This window comes from Podospora bellae-mahoneyi, chromosome 3 (genome assembly GCF_035222275.1).
Source record: "Podospora bellae-mahoneyi strain CBS 112042 chromosome 3, whole genome shotgun sequence".
Lineage (NCBI taxonomy): Eukaryota > Fungi > Ascomycota > Sordariomycetes > Sordariales > Podosporaceae > Podospora > Podospora bellae-mahoneyi.
The window spans coordinates 377,507-399,600 of NC_085882.1; the positions used below are offsets into that span (position 1 = coordinate 377,507).

Genomic DNA, 22,094 nt, shown 5'->3' on the forward strand with positions numbered 1-22,094 from the left:
GCTTCTTTGAGGCTCAAAGTTACCTTAGTGTGTAGTGGAGCTTACTTTATCGTCCATCACACCCAACGAGAGGCTTGATGGCGCATTTGGAACCCTACAACTTTGCTCTCTCCTGAACCTTGACAATCGGCACGTACACCGAACCCTAACCACATGAGTGGAACAATGCAAAGCATGCTAACATTTACTAGGCCGCAAAGAATCTCGTCATCAGCAAAACCATAATATCACCTATTTCTCCCAAGCCCCAACGTGGCCAGCAGGTTGGCAAGATCTCCCCCACCACCGCCTCCCCTTGCCCCGTTACCACCATTCCCACCTCCCCCATACCCCCTGTTCCTCGCGACCCCCATGGTACGCGTGGTCATCCTACACGTCTCAAGCCACATGCTCGCCTGCTGGGACTCTGTACTCCCCTGCTTCTTCGTCCCTTGATACGCCGTCACCAGCTTCTCAAAGCACATTTCGGCTTCTAGCTACAGGCCATCCTTCACGTACGACATGCCCAGCATGGCGCATTCTGGACCTCTGCAACCTTGAGTCCTTTCCTCGGCTCCAGCCACTTGAGGTAAAGCTCCATCCAGGGCCTTGACGCAGCCGGGAAGACATCAGGCCGTGGGGTGCCTGTCTTGGCGTAGAGTATTGCCATGGCCACCACCGCGGCCATGGTATCGAGGTGGTCTAGCCCGAGCGTCTTCTCCGTCTGGGACTTGGCTCGACGTAGCAAGTCGCCGGCCTCGGTGATATCACCCAGCAGGATCTTGAGCTTGCCGTGGTTCCTCAGCGCGCGGAGGGTGACCTGGTTGGTGGGACCGACCGACTGCCTGAGCTTATTGTAGAGGTTTCGGATGCCGACTTCGGCAGAGATCACTGGGATTTGTCTTTTCGAGACCATAAGGGTCTGCGTCTGGCGAGGGGGTACTGATCTCGACCAGGTCAATCACTGCCGACACTACCAGGACGTGGTTATCGCCCAGCACTTCGGAGAGGGCTGCGAGACGGTGCTGCAGCCTGTTTTGGGCCTCTTCTGGGCGCTTGAGAGCATGGCATACCATCCCGGGAGCACGCTCATTGTGAGAGTATCGTGGTGGTTGGGACCGAGGGCATCCTGTTGGTTGACTAGAGTGTTGGCCAAGATGTTTTCGGCGTCCTCCCAGTCGCCCTTGTCCGTGAGGATCTCGCCCTCGAGCCTGTTGAGCTTCAGGATCAGGGGATGCTTGGGGTTCAAGAATTGGCCGCCGACTTGAAGCGCCCAGCCGGTCCATCTTTCGCAGTCTAGAAGATGACCCGTGCCATTCGCCGTGTAGGCGATCTCATACGCTGCACTGATGGTCTCGGCGTTCTCCTGGCTTAGCGCCCGCTGGTGCTCTTCAAATACCTGTCGTTCCAACTGGCGCACTTCTTCCCACTTGTTGGCGTTTCTGAGTTCAGCCTCTCGAACTGACCTGTATCAGCTGGGTCAGTGGGGAGATATATGTCGCCATAGATTTCCTGCGCGCCGGGTTCTGACGAGACATAGCCCGGGTCAGATGGTGGTGAGAAAAAGGCGGGAGGCTGCGGCGAGACGGATCTCCTTCCAGGGGTGTTTTGTGCCGACATCGGTCGTGGTGGAAGCACCGGAGGGGAGGGTCGGTCCTGGCCATCCCAGCCATTAATGATCGGAATCCTAGGCTGACTGATGGCTGGCTGTGGTTGTTTCTCCAACGCCTTGCTGTAGATATCCTCAATATTTCGTCGAATCTTCTTGAGGTTGTCTTGGTCTTTCTGTGTGGTGCCGATCTTGCACAGCGAGCTGTGGTCGCCGTTGAGCTTCACCACGTTTTCGACATTGCCTGGAAGACCAAGCTTGGCGCTCTTTGGGGAAACAGTCTTGGAAGGGCCTGAGGTTAGACCGCCATGCAAACGGGTTGAGACAGAGGGGTGAGCTCTCACATAATCTTCGGAACCCCAGAACGAGATGATATCATATTTCATCATTTGGTGCTGCCACATCTCGGTCAAGATGTCGGAAAACAGACTGCCCTCTCTCAACACTTCCATGACGTCGTCTCCGGGCTGGAAGCCAGTGGCAGTTGCAACTCTGGCCACGGGAGATTCAAGGCTCAGAAGCTTCCAGTCTCCGCCGTTGTGGGGTGTCGCAAAGAAGGCCAGGCCTGTGGTGACATCCTTGATCTCGGTGAACTTGGGGTTGTTGTGAGCGTTGATCAGGGCTTGCTTGATCAACAACCCCCCGAGGCAGTGTCCAATAAATAGTATCGGTCTAGTATCATCCTTGTCGCGTTCGCATCGCACAGTCTCCAGGAGCTCTGTTGCTTTGTCAACGAAGGTGGATCTGTCCTTGCCAAAGACAGCTTTGGAGTCGTACTCATACAGTAATATTCTCGCATCGGGCACAACGTGGGGAAGGTCTTCCTTCAGCCAAAGACGGCCCTCTGGACCCTCTGGTGCGCGCCATGTATCCCACGCGTGGGCCGAGATATCTTTGCTCCGCGGGTTGAGACCATGGACAGCGAAGATGTCAATCTTGTGCGTCTCGGTATCCGAGCTGGATGGAGGAGGGTAGAGTTGTCGGCAAGCCTGTTATGGGCAAGGATGAGCGAGGGAAGTAATGCGCACGACATTTCTCAACAGACTTACCATAATAATTTGCTGTCCTCGTCTAACGCGACGGCTGGCTTATCTAAAACGAATTGTCCGGTGCTTCAGCTGCCAACCGCTCAGCGAAAGAGTGTGTAGTTGTCAAGCCCAAAACTTTCGTTGGGAGGGGTCTTACCCCCCCGCTACTTATGATACCCCAGAGGTCCGGCGTTTCCAGCTCCAAAGTGAGGCACAGGGGCTGAGACTGTGTGCCCATATATGAATTGTTCAAGATCAAAGTCCCATTCGCTCACATCTCCCCCCATTTTCTTGCGCAGTAGCAGCTGAAAGCCTGCAGAATGGTATGTCAGCCATGACGGCAAGCACACAGCTAGCATCTCGGGGTATTCGGAACTGGAAGGATAGCCGAACCAATGAGCTGAGCCCAACGGCATCCATCCAATACAAAGTATCAGCCGAATAAATTGCCGCCAGAGGGCCGCAACGCCTCGGCGTCAAATTCGTCCGTGACATTGGTTGATGGTCACGTGCTCCAAGGCCTGCAGTCCAAATGGAATCAAACCCCAGGCCATCGAAGACCCCCTTCTAATGTGAGGCAGCACGTCGTAGACAAAATGGTGGACACTACAATATAAAACAAAGACTTTAAAAGATCATGACAACGCCCTCGATTATTTTGACTTGGCCTATCGGGTACCTAATCCTGAAGCACTAAAATTTATACTTTAGGTCCATCACCTATCTTAAAAGCGGCTGTCACAACCTTTCACTTCGTATTCACTACCTGATCCTTCAAGGCATAATCACTATCTTTAATGGTGTATTTGTCATCTTTGAGGGCGGTACTACCTATGTCACAAACATCGTCCCCGGTGAAGCTCATGGGAAAAGAAGAAGTCGGTCTCCCGCTCCGTTACCAATCCCTCTTCCTCGATCTAATCTCCTCCAATTCTACGCTTCCGCTAATTCTGCCCGTTACCTCCCAGCAGCGCCACCCGATCACGATGCAGCGCAAGGCAGGAAACGCGGCAGCCGCCTTTCTGAGCGGCTTTTGTCAATAAAGGAAGGTCTTTGTACATGTTGGCAGACACAATCCACAACCGAGCAAGCCGGTGCATGTTCTGCAGGGTGGCGAGGAGAAAATCGAGGCTTCGGCGTGGGTCAGGTCCGTTCATGTTTACAACCAGACCCTGTAGGGAGTGCCTCGTTGTTGCTGCCAACAGTTTCTGATTGCCCCAAGTTCCTCCAAGGACCAGGGACATTTCTGCCAACTGCATCGGGGTCCGGGGCCGACGCATCTCCAACTCCCGGGCACCTACCAGGTAGGCAGGGCCATATTTAGACCCTCTATCTGTCTCAACGAGGACAGCATAGCCCCAAAGGGCCTCGGAGTCGAATAGGTCAACCAAATTGTCGGTGATGTAATCTTCGATAGTCTCTGTATTGAGTCTGACCTCTTGAAGGAAGGCGAGATCAGCTGGCTTCTTCCTCAACGACTCTGGTTTACATACCCACATAGCGTCGAAGAGACCCAAATGTGTGAGGCGTAAAGGCTGCCCTCCTGATTCGGCATACTCATCACAGAGCCGATCAAAGAAGTGGACAAACACGCCAAAGCTGCCCTCGCGTTCAAGCTGTCGCACAACGGCTTCGGCAGACAAGCTGAGTTCCAGCCGGTGAAGATTCGGGGAGTGGCGCAATAGCTGGACAGTCTGCTGGCGTGAGCGGTTTGGACCATCAAAGAAGTTGCGCAGTGAAATGTGTTGAAGGTTTCGAAAGAAGGCAAAGTCTTGATGGTAACAGGAAGCCCCCTCAAAGCCTGAGTAAAAGTCTACAGCAGGCCGATCATGAGCGATTTCCCAGCACGGTTTCAGCCGAAGAAGGCTAGGGAAACTGATGCGCAGCTTCCTCAGCACAGGACGCGCCTGTCGAACGGCGTTCAGTGTTCCAGGCTCAAGTTGAAACGGCTCTTCTCATCTGCATTGACGGTGTAATTAACAAATACCTAAGCCGGACATAGCCAGAGGCTGATGAGCATTCTTACATCAGACTTTCAAGTGATGGCATCTGAGAAACAAGGCGCCGGATGCTTCTGTTGATGTGCTGAGATTTTGAATCGCTCCACAGCGACTCATGACAGCCCTTGACCCGCTCATTCAAATGCCATCCATCAGTGGTAAAATGTTTTGCCAAGGCCAGGCTGATATTGGCTGGGTCGATTCGATCAAGATTATGGTCCACGTAAAGGTACAGCTACTAGCAGAACTCGGCGTTGGACAGCTTGTTGGTGAGGTAGACGCGCTCCTCCCCGCCATATTCCGTCCTTGCTACTAGTTGGGTCGCTACAGAAGAAAGAGGGAACGGGAATCCCCAGGAGCAAATGAATGGCCTGACTCTTTCCATGCTGGCACGCTCGAGATCGGATATAGCAGGGGTCGATCGGCGGAGTCTATATGAGTGGAAAATAAATCCTCTACATAGTGAGTGAAGGCTTTGGATGCACGTTCCGCTCCCTGTCTTGCTCTCGCTCTTAGCTTCCTTCGTGCCTTCCTTCCTTCGCTGAGTCTCTTTGTATCAGATTCACGTTCAGGCCCACCTATTATCGCGCTCTTCTTCCTTTATCATCTCAAAACTTCAGTAACAGTCGGCGAGCAAGTGGTGCACCCTCCACTTCGGTTCCCAGGCTTGCTGTTGAGATCCCTCCTTGCCCAGTGAAAAGTACCATGATTGATACTTGTACGGAATTTTCTCCTCCAGTCCAATAGATGACTTATGTTGACCTGGCCAAAGTTGCCACATTTGCTGACCATTGCCTTGGCAGACCGGGTGTCTGTTCCAGGACGGCTCGCCTCTTGAAGTGATGGCTCTGTTTCATGCCGAGCGGGGCAGCCTTAAAATGCCATTAAATCCTATCTCTCATCCTGTCTAACTTTATGAACCATCTTACACCAGTCAACTCTCCAACAGCTTGACGTTTACGAGATGATTGAACAAGAGAGCTTGTAAGCAAGGTACGCAATAAACTAGAATATCCGCTAACCGGTACTCGTAGGAGATATTACACCGACATAGCACCGTCTGGGGGGTATGTTTATCTCGGCATGTGATCGAGCTATATATTGACGAATACTAAACAGACTTGAATTCATGGACCCCTTCGCCTCTTGGCCCTCCTGGCCCTCCTGGCTCTCATCCTGGCTCTCCTGTGTGTCTCGATGGTTCAACTTCCGTTGTTTGTCTTCGGAAGACTCGGCCGCACGCGAAGCCAATAGTTTTGGGGCGTGAGGGGAAGCCATGTTTGTACTCACAACTTGGAATCAAGGTATCAACCTTTGTGATACCGGAAGTGGGGAAAGTCCCGCAGAGATATATCGGTCAGGTTCTCCTTGAATCTGTATGGCTTTAAATAAACAAAAAGGTCACACCTCTGCTCAGTATCTCGTGTTTATTCATGGTAACCACTGCGGAAGTACCCGAACTTTTCCAGCCTCGTCCAGCCAATTGCAGACATATTGGCCCACCGCGTCCCAATATAGCTCCCAAGCACTTTGTAAATCGTTCACCCAGGTCACATCGTTCAATAGGACATTCATCGAAAGCAGACAAATCAGCTCAGGAAATCCCGGACCTCGCTTGGAAACAGCACTCAAGCAAGCCTCCAGTCGAGTCATTCGGAACGTTGGCCCCCTCCGGAGTCGGTGCACGAACCACTTTCTATCGATGGGAAAACAATGGAGGTCGGCTGCCTATCCGCAGAATATATAAACGGCGGGTGAGCACTCTCCAAAGAACAGAGACAAATCAATAAATTAATTCCCAGCAATCATCGCCAAAGTTTTGTCAACATCCTGGTAAAAGAGCAAGGCATGGGGGCTTTCCCTTCTATTCCATACAGTATGTACTTAGCATGGTAAACTTAACGGAACTCGATACGTTTTGTGTCAATACCTAACCTTTGACCCTCAGCGCTCCTGTCGTCAGTGACGTGAAAGCAGAATGGCGCGATGAGGGAAATTGAAGACGAATGGTAATGGATGGTCTGCACTCTGCAGCACCCAACACCGGGTGCACCCAAACAGGAGCGCAGTGACGCTGCTGCGAGCAACGGTAGCAACAGGAGTCTGTTTGTGGACGGAACACGGCGGTCGAGGGGGTGTGTGTTTATCAAGGCGTCACAGTCTGCCTCGCACCATCCAACAACTCCGTTGCAATGTTGCAATGGGGAAGTGGTCGTGTAATCATACCGTTCCGTTCATTCGATACTGTGTGTAAGACGCTATCCATCGCTGCCTCAACTACGCAACCTACCTATTTGGATACCTACCCACATGTGCGGAATCAGTGAGGGAGTATTGTTCTGGTAACGCATCTACCTATTATCTATCCAGGCACCTATCTAGTAAAAAAATTTCAGCACAAACCTACATTTTAGGTGTTTTTTACAGATTCCTCCTACCCACCAGCCCGGAAGAGGTGCATTTTTTGGGCCGTTTTGCCATTCACTTAAAATCTAGCGAAGAAGCTGCATCCCGACAGGTTTTAATTTGACAAGGTGTGGCGGGCAAGATGCGGTGGACAGGGTACCTAGGTAGTAGGGAAGTGAGCAAGGCCTTGAGAGCAATCAAATGATAGCAGCAATTGAATTCCACCCTCGTTTTCTTTTGTCCAACTATGGAGTAGTATAGCCCTAGCCCTGTTACCCCCCATTTTACTCGCCCGGTTGGCTGAATCAATATCAACGCTCGCCCTTGTTGCAAGCATACCTTATCATTTAGCCATGGCCAAACCTGATTGTGATAATAAACTCTCGAACCATATTAGCGATGCCGCGGCCAAGCCAAGATGGGTTAGAATGGAAAGAGACACTGTTTGAACTTGTGCCGCAGTGGATGCGAGACCCTTCGATTGCCGCAATCGAAAACGTGTGTCGCCAGCATTTAAGCATCGCCCCCAAGGACCCCTGCACCGTCGCCTTCCACACATCCGGCCTGTTCAACAAACTCTACATCGTCGAATCTGCTAGCGGCCCTCGCATGATGCGCGTCTCGCTGCCCGTCTATCCCCGCCACAAGACCCGCGCCGAGGTAGCCACCTTGTGCTGGGTGCGCGAGAACATCACGATCCCCGTCCCCAACGTGTTTGCTTTTGACGACACCAACGACACGAGATCGGTTTCGAGTGGATATTGATGGAGCTGATGGAGGGTGCGCCGGCGCATCGAAGGTGGCGGACCATGTCCTTGGAGCAAAAGGTCGTCTTCACGAAGCGGGTCGCGACATTCCAGGCCTAGTTGTCGGGACGTGGGAAACCGGAGTCCATATTCAGGGCATAGGGACGTTGGATCTGCGGAAAGTCGATCAAGTCGATCAGGGACATGGCGCTGAAGATTTGGACAAGGTCTCTCCTGGTCTACTGGTGTCCCACGAGTTCTTTATGGGCGATCATCTTTACTACGACATTCCACGAGGCCCCTTCCGCTCTAGCCATGACTGGTTGAGCGCGGTGTTGAACATCATCATAGTACACCAGACAGCAGTCCTCGAGAAGACGGACGATGAAGACGAGAAAGAAGACGCCGAGGAAATCTTGCCTGTGGCGCGGAGACTGCTCGCTCTTGTTCCCAAGGTCTTTCCCGCACATCCGGACGAAGCAGAGACAACAGCACTCTACCACCACGACCTCCATCTAAACAACATCTTGGTGAATGAAAAAGGCGAAATCACGGCCGTTTTGGACTGGGAATCCATCTCAGCAATGCCTCTATGGATGGCGACCATGGTTCCCAAGGTCTTGGACGAGCCAGTTCGGGAGGAGGAGCCGCAGCTGCATATGTACATGGATGAGATACCTGAGAAGTGCAACGATAAGAACAAATGCAAGAATGAGCTGTACTTCATACACAGGATGGAGTGGGAAACAACGCAGCTGCGGAAGGTCTACAACGTCACGCTGAGGGAGCTGTGGCCAGAGTGGTCGCTCGAAGAAAGCTATGTGGAGCTCGATTTCTTCCAGGCAGTCTCTCAATGTGACGGGATATGGGTGAAGAAGGCAGTCAGAGGGGCCGATTACCTGGAGAAGGGTCAAGTTATGCGATTCAAGGACTTGTGGGGAAGTGGGCTCGGTTTGTAGGGAGGTGGGCTCAGCCTCAAGAAATCATGGCATGGCCGAAATCAAACCAAGCTAAACTTTGATCTTTGCCACCAACTATACTCTACCCAACAAACTGTTTTCTGACTACCAGTACAAGGTGCCCATCCTGACCCTCTCCCCAGTCTACTCAGCGTCCTCGTCCTCATCCTCACTATTCATCGTCGTCTGAGGAAAGGTCCGAAATCTCGGATTCGTCGTCCGACACTTGGTCCTCGATAACCTCGCCCTCGTCATCCCACTCCGCACCCTCACTCAATGCGACATTTCTGCCAGTCAAGACATCGAACGCTCGCATTTCAATACGTGGAAGCGCATGCGCCAATATCCTCACTATTTTTGGGGCAGCCATCTGTGCCACAAGAACTTGCGCCTGCTTCTCCATATCCGCTTTCAGTTGAAGGAACCCCCCTGTAGAGGAACCGCAACATGTGGCGTGCGCTGCCGAGGTGGTTACAGGTGACTCGTTGGATAGACTGAGGTTGATGAGCATCTCGTTCAGTTTCAGATCGGTGCAATGCTGTGGGGGTCTTAGAACATCGGCACAAATACTACGCATGCGCAGTCGCAAACGTCGTAGCGTAGTAAGAAGCGCGGCGATACTCGTGCAGACATGGATTCCTTCACCGCGCTCTTGGCTTTGATGCGGTATAAGTCGAGTACCGCATAGATCTAGCTCTAGACTCGTTAGGTTGCTGACCAACAAGAAGGCGCGTATTGTGGATAGAAAAAGGTAGTCACGACGTTCTAGAAAACGAAGTAGCGGATGCAGTTCACTGGTGGCTTGGATGCGTAAGATTCGCAGTCTCCGTGATTGTTGGATGATGGCGGCGAGGTAGAGGAGATCGTTATTCAACTCTGTTGTCCAGGTTGCGCGCACAGCGTGTCCATGAGCGCCATTCCAGACATTTACGGCCTGCGGATCGTGTCCAGACAGCGGAATAGAGTCCCAGTCTTCAAAGCCTTTCAAAATCAGGTCCAAGGTTTCCACGCTGTTTTTGACTAGACGCAGACTTGATTCCACATACGGAGAAGACAGCAAGCGTCGTAGTGTCTTCTGAGTAACGTAAAGATCCTGGAAGCACGTGGTATGGGCATATTCGCTCCACTGCTTACAGACTGTGAGGCGTGACAGATCCGAGCGAAAATAGGATGAGCCCACATGATCGAAAATTTGAATCAAGGTTTCGGGGGGAAGTTTGAGGAGTGCCATAGTGTGTCGTGCAAGTGAACGGAGGCGGTGTCAGTGTGTCTGGATCAAGAGATGTACATGTCTTTCCGCGGTTCAAAACAAAACAGAGATCGAAGAGTGGGTTTTATTTGCAAGTCGGAAAGCTGACACAAGACCCACTATACGTTAAGGGTCGTATGCCAGGCAGCCAACAACTGCATCAATACCGAATCCAGCAGCGCTTGTGGATCTGCGGGGTAAAGTACAGTGTACACGTCAGAGGAACCCACTCAAGGTTAGTCCACCTATTTAAGGCAGGTTAATAATGTAAGGATAAGTGATTGGCGGCTTTCGATTCTGCAAACCGACGTGACGCGCCTAGCCTGCTATTGTCTACCTAGCCTTCTTCAGTCGCGTGACTGCACTACTGTAACGGCCCGCTGTCGCGACCGCTTCTTCTAGTTTCATTTCAGCATCACTGGCCTGCTCCCCTCGCCGCTCTTCCTCTTCGTTCTGCGCATCCAAAGTTTTTTTTTCCGAGCGTCAGCTTCTATCTGAATGCCGCCAACATCGAGCACAATGGCAAGACCGAGTGAACATTGGTCAGGTTCTGCTGGCCTAGGTCCGGAGTCAGACAAATCTAAGCGAATCAAGCTAGTACTGTCTTCAGCAAACTTTGAGCATCTAAAGAAGTGCGCAATGGACTCGCGGCGCAGATATCAAACGAGCCTACCTCCCGATATTGACTGCGACATAAACCTAACCCAGTTTGCAACGGGTTTCAACCACCTCGTTCTTGAACTTACCTTTTCTGACAACATCTATTGGATTGCTCGGATTCCGTATCGCACCACCGATGACAACACCAAGACCTCGTTGCTGAGCGAGATAGCCACCATGAACATCGTCCGCCAACATACAAGTATCCCCATACCTCGTATTTTTGAATTTGAGACTTCCATAGACGGACCATTCGGATAGCCGTATGTTTTGATGGAGTACTTGGGTGGCCATCAACTCGATCGTGGGCTGGCAAGATCGATCCCTCGACAATACCATACCAAGGTAGCCAAACAGCTTGCAAATGTGTTCGCGGAACTCCAAAACCTCACCTTTAGTCGCATTGGACGACTTTGGTGTGGAGAGACCGCGGATCAGCCTACGTATAGGCTATAATCCTATCCTACGCTAGCCGCTAATAATATTTTTTTTTCCTAAAGCTTTATTTATAAATAAGGTTATATAGCCGGACTAAATTAACTTTACTATTAAGTATATAGTTAATAAGGGCGTCGTTTATAGCTATAAGCCTTTTATACATTTTTTTATATTATAAAAATAATTAATATTAAAGGGTTAAAGGATATAAAAGTAATAAGGGGGTAAGAAAAGAAAATAAATATTATTTTTATAATATTAGATTATAAAATCGTTAATAATATATAAATTATAATTATTATAAATAAAAAACATAGTTTTAATAGGTCCTTTAGTTAAGTTTTCAAAATAAAACCCTTTTTAAGCTATCCTATAGTAAAGTTATTATTAATTTAACCGTTTAATAATATAGCTATATACTAGTTTTTATCGAATTAATTTTTAAACTATTATTTTTAAAGGTTTTAATTTTTAATGATTACCCCGGGAAGGAAGGCTCTCCTATCCTAAAAGATATACTTTAATATGACGAACCCCTATCCAGACCCTCTGAAAGGGATACCGGTTGAAGGCTGCTTCTGAATAATCCTGGTTCGGTACAGCTAAACAGTGTACGACAAGATGTCTCAATGTAAACACTAGATACCGTGAATACAAGCTTGAATTGCATACTGCGGAACTGTCTATCTACACCAGCCAGTTCCTCCGTATATATAGACCTTGTGCCAAGCTATATTTACTTCTTGCTCAGTGCCCTTGGCACACTGATCAGTCGTTCCTTACTGTGATTGGCTATTCTCGTACGTTCTTCCGATTGGCCCCTATCCCCGTGGCCCCACAACCCGTCCTGTACCAGGGTTGTGACAAGATATCCGAGGAACTAAAGGGCGGTACGGCGGACTATACTACCTAGGCATCCTCCTTCTTAATACCCCGCGCGAAAAGACGCTCCTTACGACTATAGAGAGAGCGATATATTTATTTTACCCGGTATAACGAACCTCTATCTAGAACCTCTAAAAGGGTTACTGGTTGAAGGCTATTTCTAAATAATCCTAGTTCGGTATAGCTAAACAGTATACGATAAAATATCTTAATGTAATTACAAGATACTATAACTATAACTTGAATTGTATATTACGGAACTATCTATCTACACTAGCTAGTTCCTCCGTATATATAGACCTTATACTAAGCTATATTTACTTTTTACTTAGTGCCCTTAATATACTAATTACGACTATTTAGTTTATTTAATACCCTAATCAAACTAAATACTTTACTTAATCTATTTAATACCTTTAGCGTACTAATTAATTATCCTTTATTATAATTAGTTTTTTTTATACGTTCCTCCGATTAGCCCTTATTCCCGTAGCCCTATAATCCGTCCTATACTAAACTTATAATATAATACTTTCTTTTAGGCTAACGCCCCGGTAACCTAGCTCGTTTATCTTTCTTATTAATAACTTTAAATAAGTTTTCTTCCTTTATTATTAATTTTACGTAATATTTAACTGCGTTAAGAAATCTACGCCGAAAGATCTTTCTAATACCTTTCGTTATTAAAATCTTATAGCCGCTACTTATATTTTCGGTAATAAAATACTTCCTTACTTCTCTTATAAAGCCCTTAATATTTCCGATTACCGCATTTTTAAACGTTCCTTTATATTTAATTACTCTATACGTTCCAGTCGCTCCGACTATAATATTCTAGGTCTTACTTCCGCCTTAATAGCCTCCTTATACTATTAAAAAGAGAAACTAAACGCCGAAGAGTAATAGGTTCGTACGGCTATATTATAAGCCGCTTCGAAACTCTCGCGAATAGAAATCTAGCGCCGTACCTTAATTATTAAATTCCGTCGCCTCGCTACTCGCGAGTAGCGGGTAATTAAAGATCTAAAGCGGGAAGAAGCGTAGGCTTCTTTTATTATTAATCCTCCTTTAGTTTTTTCTCTCGACTAAACCTCTAATATACTAAACTAGTTTAGTTAGTCCTTACTTAATAACCTATCCTTTAATTTTAATGTAGCCGGTCTTTCTTTCTTAATTATATAGGATGCCGCCGGTAATACGCCTTTCCTTTCCTAAAGTAATTAAGGCGCGTGGCGTTACTTATATTTAGTCCTCCTTATACCTTCTAACCTTATAGTATAGCGTATAGCACGCTAATTACTTTATTAGAGGCGTAGGTTCGACTCTTATTAAAGTTCTTTTAAATTTAAAAGAATCCAATAAGGTTTTCTTAAGCCTAAATTTATTTTTATTTATTTAGGTTTTAATCGGTTTAAGTATTACCGGTAGAATTCTTTTAGTTTATTTAAGTAATTAAAATATATTTATAGTTCCTATAAGTTATTTATAAGCGGATATTTTAATTAATTAATTAAATATTTTAATTAACCTCTATTAAACCGTAAATTTAATATCTCTTTTATATTATACTTTTTTTTTTCGTTTTTCGTTACTATTAATATATTAGCCTTACTTACTAGTAATATAGGTTTTAAAAATAAAATATAAAAAATATATAACCGTAAATATATTATATTAAATAACTTTAATTCGAATATCGTTTTTAATATCTTTCTTTTAACTTTAAACGGACGTACTTTCTTATAGTTTAATTTCTTATTAAGTTTTTTAATATATAAATTATATATAAAAAAGAATATTATATTTCCCCTTTTAAAGCGAGGTTCTTTAAGCTTTTTAATATTATAGTATTTCTATATTTTTTCCTTTATAAACTTTAGTTTTTATTTAAATTTACTATAAAGTATATATATTTTATTTACTTTAATTTTAGCCCTAAGTATCTTAACGGTAAGCCTTTACCGTAAGTTTACTTCGTAATTAAAATTCGTAAAGAAAAGTATAATTTTCGTAATCTTTATTAATAATATATTATATATTAATTATACTATAAATAATAATTTAATTTAATTATTTTACTCGAAATTAATATAATTCTATAAATATTATTTTACGATTTAATTAAGCCGTTCCGTTTAACTATCCGTTTAAAAGTAATAAATTAAAAACGCTTTATTTACTACCCTTAACCTCGTTATTAATACTTTTTAAAACTTTAATATAAATTTAATATTATAATCCGTAATAAATTTCTTTAGTTATATATATATTATAATAATATACCGTAATATTATATCCGTTAATTACTTTACCGATTAAGTTTCTTTATATAGTAAAAAGTATCTTTATTTAATAAGCTTATCGGTTACCGTTAATATATTATCGTACTTAACGCCGGTTATTATATTTTTAAATTCTAATAACTTAATAATAAAGTTTATTATAATTAAACTTTATAGCCGTTCCGCTATTAATAATAATTTTAAAAATCTATAAAGCTTATACTTTATAATCTTCGTTTTTTTATACGTATAATATAATTAAATAACTTCTTTAACGTCGTTTTTAATCCTTAATTAATTAAAATATTATTTAATTTTTTTTTATAATTTTAACGATACTTATATATCCTCCGAACTTCGATCCGTAAATATTTATTATTAATACCGTCCTATTACCTAACTTTATATACGCTCGATTCTTATATTATAACCTTCCTTAATTATTTTTCTAAATACTTTATAGCTCTAGCTTTTCTTATTAATATTATTCCGTAATATTATTACTTAACTTCCTTCAATATTTACTAAAAGTAACCCTTTTATAATATATTATATAATATTTTATTTATAATTATAATAAATATTTAAAAATATTATTAAGCGCTTTTTTAAATAATAATAATAACTTTTTAAATAATAATAATAACTTTTTAAATATATTTTTATAATAGTTAATACGCTAGCTAAGTACGTTTACCTTAGTATTCTCTAAACCCTTTTTATAATTAATTTAGAAATTAAATTCCGAAAGAAACTTTAATTATTATATTTACTATACGTTAAAGACCTTTATAATAATAAAGTATTATAAATTTTTATAATTTATATAAACCTATATTTTATATTTAATATTACTAAAATATAACTTTTATTTTTTAAATACTTTAATGATAATAAATAGCTTTTTATTATAGATTAAATAGTTTTAATATATTCCCTCGAGCTTTTCGAAAGGAAAGTTACTAAATATAACTTACCGTCGTTATTTTTTTATTTTAATTATTTACCGATTATATAATTTAATATATCCGTTTTAACTTTAAATAATTAATTAAGGTTTAGTAATTTAAGTATTAAGTCTTTTAAAATAGCCTCTTTTAATTCCTAGAAAGCTTATTATTCTTTTTACTTTTACCGAAACTTTATATTTTTCTTAATTAAATAATTAAAAGGCTTTACGATTTTTACGTATCCGCGAATAAATATTTTATAGAAATTTATAATCTTTAAAAATTCTTTAATATATATTTATAATTACGGCGTAAATTAATCTTTAATTACCGTAATTTTCTTAGGTTCTATACGAACCTTACTTAACGATATTAAATATCTTAAATATATTATTCTTTATATATAAAATTCGCTTTTCTTTTTATTAATTAAAAACTTAATTTTATATAACGTATTAAGTATTTCTCGTACGTCCCGTTTATATTTCTTTAAAATACGTAAGTAAATAAAAACGTTATCGAAATAATATATTATTATTTTATTAAAGTACTTCCGTATTATATAATTAATAAAAGATTAAAACGTTATAAGTATATTAATTAGTTTAAATAATATTACGAAATACTCGAAATAACTATAGGGCGTACGAAATATTATTTTCTATTCGTTTCTTTCCTTAATCCGTATATAAGCGTACCCGATAAATATATTTAAGCGTATAAAGTATTGCGCCCTTATTAATTAATTTTATAATTTAAATATTAATAATAAGGGGTAATTATTCTTTATTATTTCGTTATTTAATTATTAATTATTTATATATAATTATAAACTATTATTTTTCTTTAGTATAAAAAAACGGGGTATTTTATTAGCGATATAAACATCTTAATATAGCTTTTTTTTTAATTTTTATTTAAATATTTCCGTAATTTTTTACTTTATTTATCGTTAATATAATATATTTTAAATAATTAAAATTTAATTCTTTGTTTTAATTTAATTTTATAATCCTATAGCCCTTACTTTAAAAGCCTCTTTAAATATTTAACCGTAAAAGCTAAGTATTTTTAGTATTTTACCGGTATTATTTTTTTTTACCCTTTTTTATATTATTATAATAAATATATTTATTAACTTTCAATATTTTTATTAACGTCGTTAGTTTTATTTCTTTAATTCTATTATTTATATCGATAAAGTATATTATTATTTTTTAAGTTCTTTACGGTAATACCGTAAAGGATATTTATTTTATACTTTACTCCGTACGTACTTTTAATCTCCTATCGTTAATTAAATATTTTTAAAGTTTTTTTAGTCGTAAATAATTATTATTTTTTTAATCGATATTTAAATTATAATTTTTATATTATAATTACTTCAAGATTATATTTTTCGAAAGTCCTATATTTATAATTTTAAATATAATTAAAATTATTTTTCTTTTAATTATAATATTTAAAAATAATATATTTTATAAACCTTTTACGTAAAAAATAGTTTTGATATAATAATTTTTTTTTCTTTTTTTTAATAATATCCGGGCTTAATATACGAATTTTAACGAAATTAAATTCGTTTTTATATTACCGTTTATTAATATTATTACCTAAAGATCTTTTTAATATATAATAATTTAAAAGCGTTTATTTTTTTTTTTCCTTATATAATAGTAATTTCGTTAAGAAACCTCGGGTCGTTATCCTATACTTTCGCCTTACGTTAATACTTTTAAAAATACTATTTATAATTTATTAGAAATTAACGGTTTCCGCGAAAAGCCGTAAGTCGTTTCTTAAATAATTATATCGTTTAAAAGTATTTTCTTCCTCCGGGTTAATTAATAATATAAAGTTTTTTAATTATATCCGCTTAACTTCCTTTTATTTTCCGTCTTTTACTTCTTTAGTATTTTCTTATATCCTTATCCGATAATAATTTTTCTATTTAATTTCGTACGCTTTATTTTAATAATATCGCTTAACCTTCTTTCGTAAATATATAATATAGTTTAGGCTTAAGTACTATTTTAATATTACTTCCTTTAAAAAGTATATATTATTATTTATATTTTAACCGTTAATATATTTAACGTAGTATTTTATATACTTTAATGTAATTTATATAATCTAAAAGCTATTCTTTAATTTAATGGGATTTTAAACTTTCTATAAAAAATAGTCGTTTAGGTCTTTTTACTAAACTTTTTTTTATTTAATTATAGTTTTTTTAATTAATTATAGTTTATTTTCCTTACTTACTTTACGTACCGGCTAATAACTATATAGCGATTTACTTTAATAATACTCTATATATCCGTATATAATATATTAAAATTAAAATACTTTTTAATATTTTAAATATTTAAAATAAAATTATATTATATTTCTTCTATAAGGTATATACTATATTAGTATCTATATATTTTTTAATAACTTCGCGATTTTAATATTAATAACTTTTTTACTTTTTTAGTATTTTTCTTAATTTTTATATATAAGCTTTATAAACTATAATATATTTTATAAAATAATTAATTTATATTTATTATATTATTTCTCTAATATCATTTATTTAGTAAGTCTTTATATAGGATTATTACCTTTAATAACTCCTATAATAATTTTTATAATAATCTATATTAATTAATTTTATAATATTTATATTTAAAGATTTCTTTCTTCGTATTTTACTTTTAACTTTTCTATTACTTTTCGTAATTCTTAAAACTTTACTTTTTTTTATTTAATATATTAATTAGAATCTTCCTTTAATCTTACTACTTTACTTTATTAATACCTAATAGCTATTACCTTTATAATCCTCGGTCTTTTTAATATAATAATTATTACGACTTCCTTTTTTTAACCGAATCGTTTAAATATCCGATAATCCTTTTTAAAGTATTTTACTTTACTATAATTAAAATACTTAAAATTATTTTTATTTTAGCCTCGGCTTTATAACTTTTATTATTATATAATATTAATATTTATTAATTTTAAATACGTAATACCGGAATAATTAATATTAAAGTATTATTTTTTATATTTATCGTTAAAATAATTATTACTAAAATATTTTTTATTACCGTAATAACCTTTATTATTATTTTTCTTTTTTATTTAACGTTAAAATTACTAATCGTCGATCTATATAGCTATAGTAATATATTTATTAATAGTATTAGGCCTCGACTCTTTATATAATTAATTTTTACTTTTTCCTTAAAGTTATTATAAAAAAACTATATTAATCTTTCATTATTAATAATATTATATAGGCTATCGATTCTAAATAAAATTATATAATTAGCCGCTAAATATATTTAATATAGGTTTACGAGCCTCTTTTACGTGTATTTTACTTTATTATACTCTTTAAATACTTTTTTAAATTTAATTTTAAAGATACGGTAGCTTTCGAAATATTCTATAGTAATTTTTTCTTAATCGGCCGGCTCCTCCTCGTAATAATTATCGAGGATAGGCTTAAACTACGTAAAAGCTTTATTTTTAAGTTTAATAGCCGCGAAAATTACTTTCGACTCTTTATTAATAAATTAATTTAAATATTAACGAAAATAGATTTTAAATTAAATTAAAAACCTTTTTAAGCTCTACTTTTTCTCCTCTATAACGCTCCGGTGCTAGGAACTTAAATACCGTTTTAAATATAGTTAATATAGTAATAATTTATTCCCGGGTTTATTAAGCGTCGTCTTTGATTTCTTTAAAATATTATATAACTTACTTTATAGTAAGTTAAGTATTAATAGTAGTAACTTCCTTATTATTTAAGCTAAGCGGGACGCTTCCTATTTAAACGTTTTTAGGTCCAGCTATAGTAGTAAAAAAACGTCTTTAACTTATCTATAATAAAGTTAAAGTAAGTATATAACGTATAACGAACCCCTATCTAGAACCTTTAAAAAGGATATTAGTTAAAGGCTACTTTTAAATAATTTTAGTTCGGTATAGCTAAATAATATATAATAAAATATCTTAATATAATTATAAGATACTATAATTATAACTTAAATTATATACTACGGAACTATCTATTTACACTAACTAGTTCCTCCGTATATATAGACCTTGTACCAAGTTATATTTCCTTCTTACTTAGTGCCCTTAGCATACTAATTACGACTGCTTAGTCTACTTAGTGCCTTAATTAGGCTAAGTACTCTGCTTAGTCTACTTAGTGCCCTTAGCGTACTGATCAATCGTCCCTTATTATGATTAGCTCTTCTTGTGCGTTCCTCCGATTAGCCCCTATTCCCGTAGCCCCACAACCCGTCCTGTACCAGGGTTGTGACACCCGGATAAGCTTAATAATTAATTATAAAAATTAATTTTTAAACTTTTATTCTTTATACTTAAGTTTATTTTACTCTTTTATCGCTCGGATTATTATTAAGCGGTTAATTATAATATAAAAAGAAGAAGGAAATATATTTACGAGCGGAATTAACGTTAAAGCTATTATATAGAATCTTACGGCGTATATACTTAGCGTATTGTAAAGATTTAAAGGCTACAATATATAGGATTTCGGAAGTAAAATAGGTAGAGTATAGTATTACGGAAGAACTATAGTAGAAAATTCGCGAAGCGAGAGTAGCGGACTAATTAGTCTTACGATAACGTTTCTATATACGGTTAAATATAGTAAAAATAAAGGAGAAGTAAGGAGGAAAAAACTTATAGTATCGTTAATAGTGGAAAAAGATTAGGCCGTAGGGGCTTTGGCTTAGGAGGGTAAGTATTATATTACAGCTTTGGGAGATAGTGGGGCACACTGGACTAATCAGGGCTAGACCGGACGATCGAGCGGGACTCACGGTCCAGTAGGACGGAACGGACCAATAAGGTGGAAGGTGGGGACCGGGGACCGTGGTAGGTCTTACGGTCCACGGTCCAGTATCGGCTAATCCAGAGAGGACCGAGGACCGTCTGTAAGTTAACGGTCCACGGTCCCCTAATCTATATATACAGAGGAACTGGCTAGTGTAAATAGACAGTTCCGCAGTATACAATTTAAATTATAGTTACAGTATCTTGTAATTATATTGAGACATTTTGTTGTACACTCTCTAGCTGCACCGAACCAGGATTGTTCAGAAGTAGCCTTCAACCAGTATCCCTTTCAGAGGTTCTGTATAGGGGTTCGTTATATATTAACTCCCTAGATTATTATTACCTACTCGCGGTTATTAAGCTAGGCTAGTTTTACTTTACTTAAACCGTCCGAGGTTATAACTACTATACTTACGAAAATAATATTTATTATAAACCTAATCTCGTCGAAATTATAAATATCGTTATTTATAATACCGTACTTAGCCTTAATATTCCGTACGAGCGTAAATTACTTGGTAATAACCTTCGGATCCTCGTACTTAGCTTTTTAGTAATTGTATCTACGCGTAAAACGCGTACGGAACTGTGGTTAGCATTTAACGAAGTTATGTGCCTAGCATTAACTAATAGGAGGCGCGTCGCGTACGTATAGTAGTTAGTTAGCTATATCTTCCACGCTACTTAATCTAGGTGGGAATGCGCGTGTAGATAGCTCAAGAACGTACTACACTATCGTCTTCTCCTCTAGATCCGTTAAATTGCGTAAGTTGGCTGGAATATCGCGTCGTGTAGGCCAGCCGGCGCGTCGGTTAGAGAGAGTCATAGGCAGTACGTTGTAAAGCTTAGCTACAACTCAGAGGCTTAATTTTTCGTCCTTTTGGAGAGCCTCAAGGGCTAAGAGTATCCTGGCTTCCTTTAAAGTAGGAGGCCTGTTGGGTTGTGGAAAAAATTAATATTAGGTATAAGGAGGACGCGTCGTGGTGGAGACTGTACGACTCGCTTATATGTACGACTCGCTTATCATGCACGTTAGCTAATATTGAGAAGTGCATACACCAAGGGAACGATGATGAATGGGTCATTGAATCCGCAAAAATGGCCTCTATTTACGGCCGAGCAGCTTTTACAGTTGAGTATGTCGACCAAACCAGTCTCGTTGACGCCGCTGAAGCGTCCCGTGGTATGTTTCTCAAGACCGAGCACGGGGATCATGATATCAACGGGGACTTCAGCCCACCATACAATCCTCTCAGTCCCGAGTCTGTTTACCAGTGGCTGGAAACCAGCGGTAACTTTCCAAGCCGTTCCAATGGAGAACTTGATACCAGAGGCTGGGCGTTCCAGGAGAGGCTTCTTTCTCGGCGCATTGTCAGCATAACAAAAGAAGGAATATTTTGGGACTGTCTTCGGCTGAGCGCTTGTGACTGGCGTCCGCTAGGGTTTTCTGGGCGACTTTTCACCCAGGTTTCGAGATAGCGACGAGCGAAAGATCAAGGGGGCCTTGTTGAATGGCAGGGCCCACGCTCAAGAAGAACATGGTCTCTCGGCCACAGTTCGTAAGAAATACTACCTTTAATGGAGGCGACTCTTACAGAGCTACACCGGCCGAGCTTTCACCAACCCTCCAGATCGCCCGATGGCAATTCAAGGAATCCTTCATCGGTTACGATTTCTTCTTCATGAGGAGGACCATCACTTTGGGGTATGGGAAGGGGACGTCTTGAGATCTCTGATCTGGTTTGTCGAGACAGAGGGCGAAAACGCGCGCGTCCTGCTTTCCGAACCATTTGTGAAGGTTCCGTCATGGTTGTGGGCGTCGGTGGACGCTCCGATCCAGTACGGACTATGGCACCCCTTTTGGCGGTATCGAGATCGCGATATCGAGGTCGTGGCACCACCGCAATCGGTCGTGGAGGATATTTCGGTCAAGGCATCTTCACCGGGGCAATTGTCAGGCTTCTCTGGTGAGGTTATTCTTAGTGGTCCTTTGGCCACATTGGAAACGACAAAAGCCAGGAGGTTACCTGGGTGTAA

At 40.0% G+C, this 22,094-nt stretch overlaps 3 protein-coding genes across 3 annotated transcripts; 1 reads left to right on the forward strand and 2 right to left on the reverse strand.

The window, feature by feature from the left end:
• Positions 1-227: 227 nt before the first annotated feature.
• Positions 228-2,903, reverse strand: QC761_301160 (uncharacterized protein; the record flags this gene model as incomplete). The annotated part of the gene is given in 8 exon segments (XM_062877270.1): positions 228-472; positions 499-870; positions 893-1,011; positions 1,053-1,440; positions 1,446-1,869; positions 1,933-2,577; positions 2,638-2,671; positions 2,794-2,903. Coding segments are annotated over 8 exon segments (2,337 nt in total).
• A 4,518-nt stretch (positions 2,904-7,421) lies between these two features.
• On the forward strand, positions 7,422-8,727 carry QC761_0048400 (uncharacterized protein; the record flags this gene model as incomplete). The annotated part of the gene is made up of 2 exons (XM_062872440.1): positions 7,422-7,776; positions 7,850-8,727. 2 exons carry the CDS (start codon positions 7,422-7,424, stop codon positions 8,725-8,727), a joined length of 1,233 nt encoding a protein of 410 aa, XP_062733006.1.
• Positions 8,728-8,899: 172 nt separating this feature from the next.
• Positions 8,900-9,958, reverse strand: QC761_0048410 (uncharacterized protein; the record flags this gene model as incomplete). The annotated part of the gene is made up of 1 exon (XM_062872441.1): positions 8,900-9,958. One exon carries the CDS (start codon positions 9,956-9,958, stop codon positions 8,900-8,902), a length of 1,059 nt encoding a protein of 352 aa, XP_062733007.1.
• Positions 9,959-22,094: the final 12,136 nt, after the last annotated feature.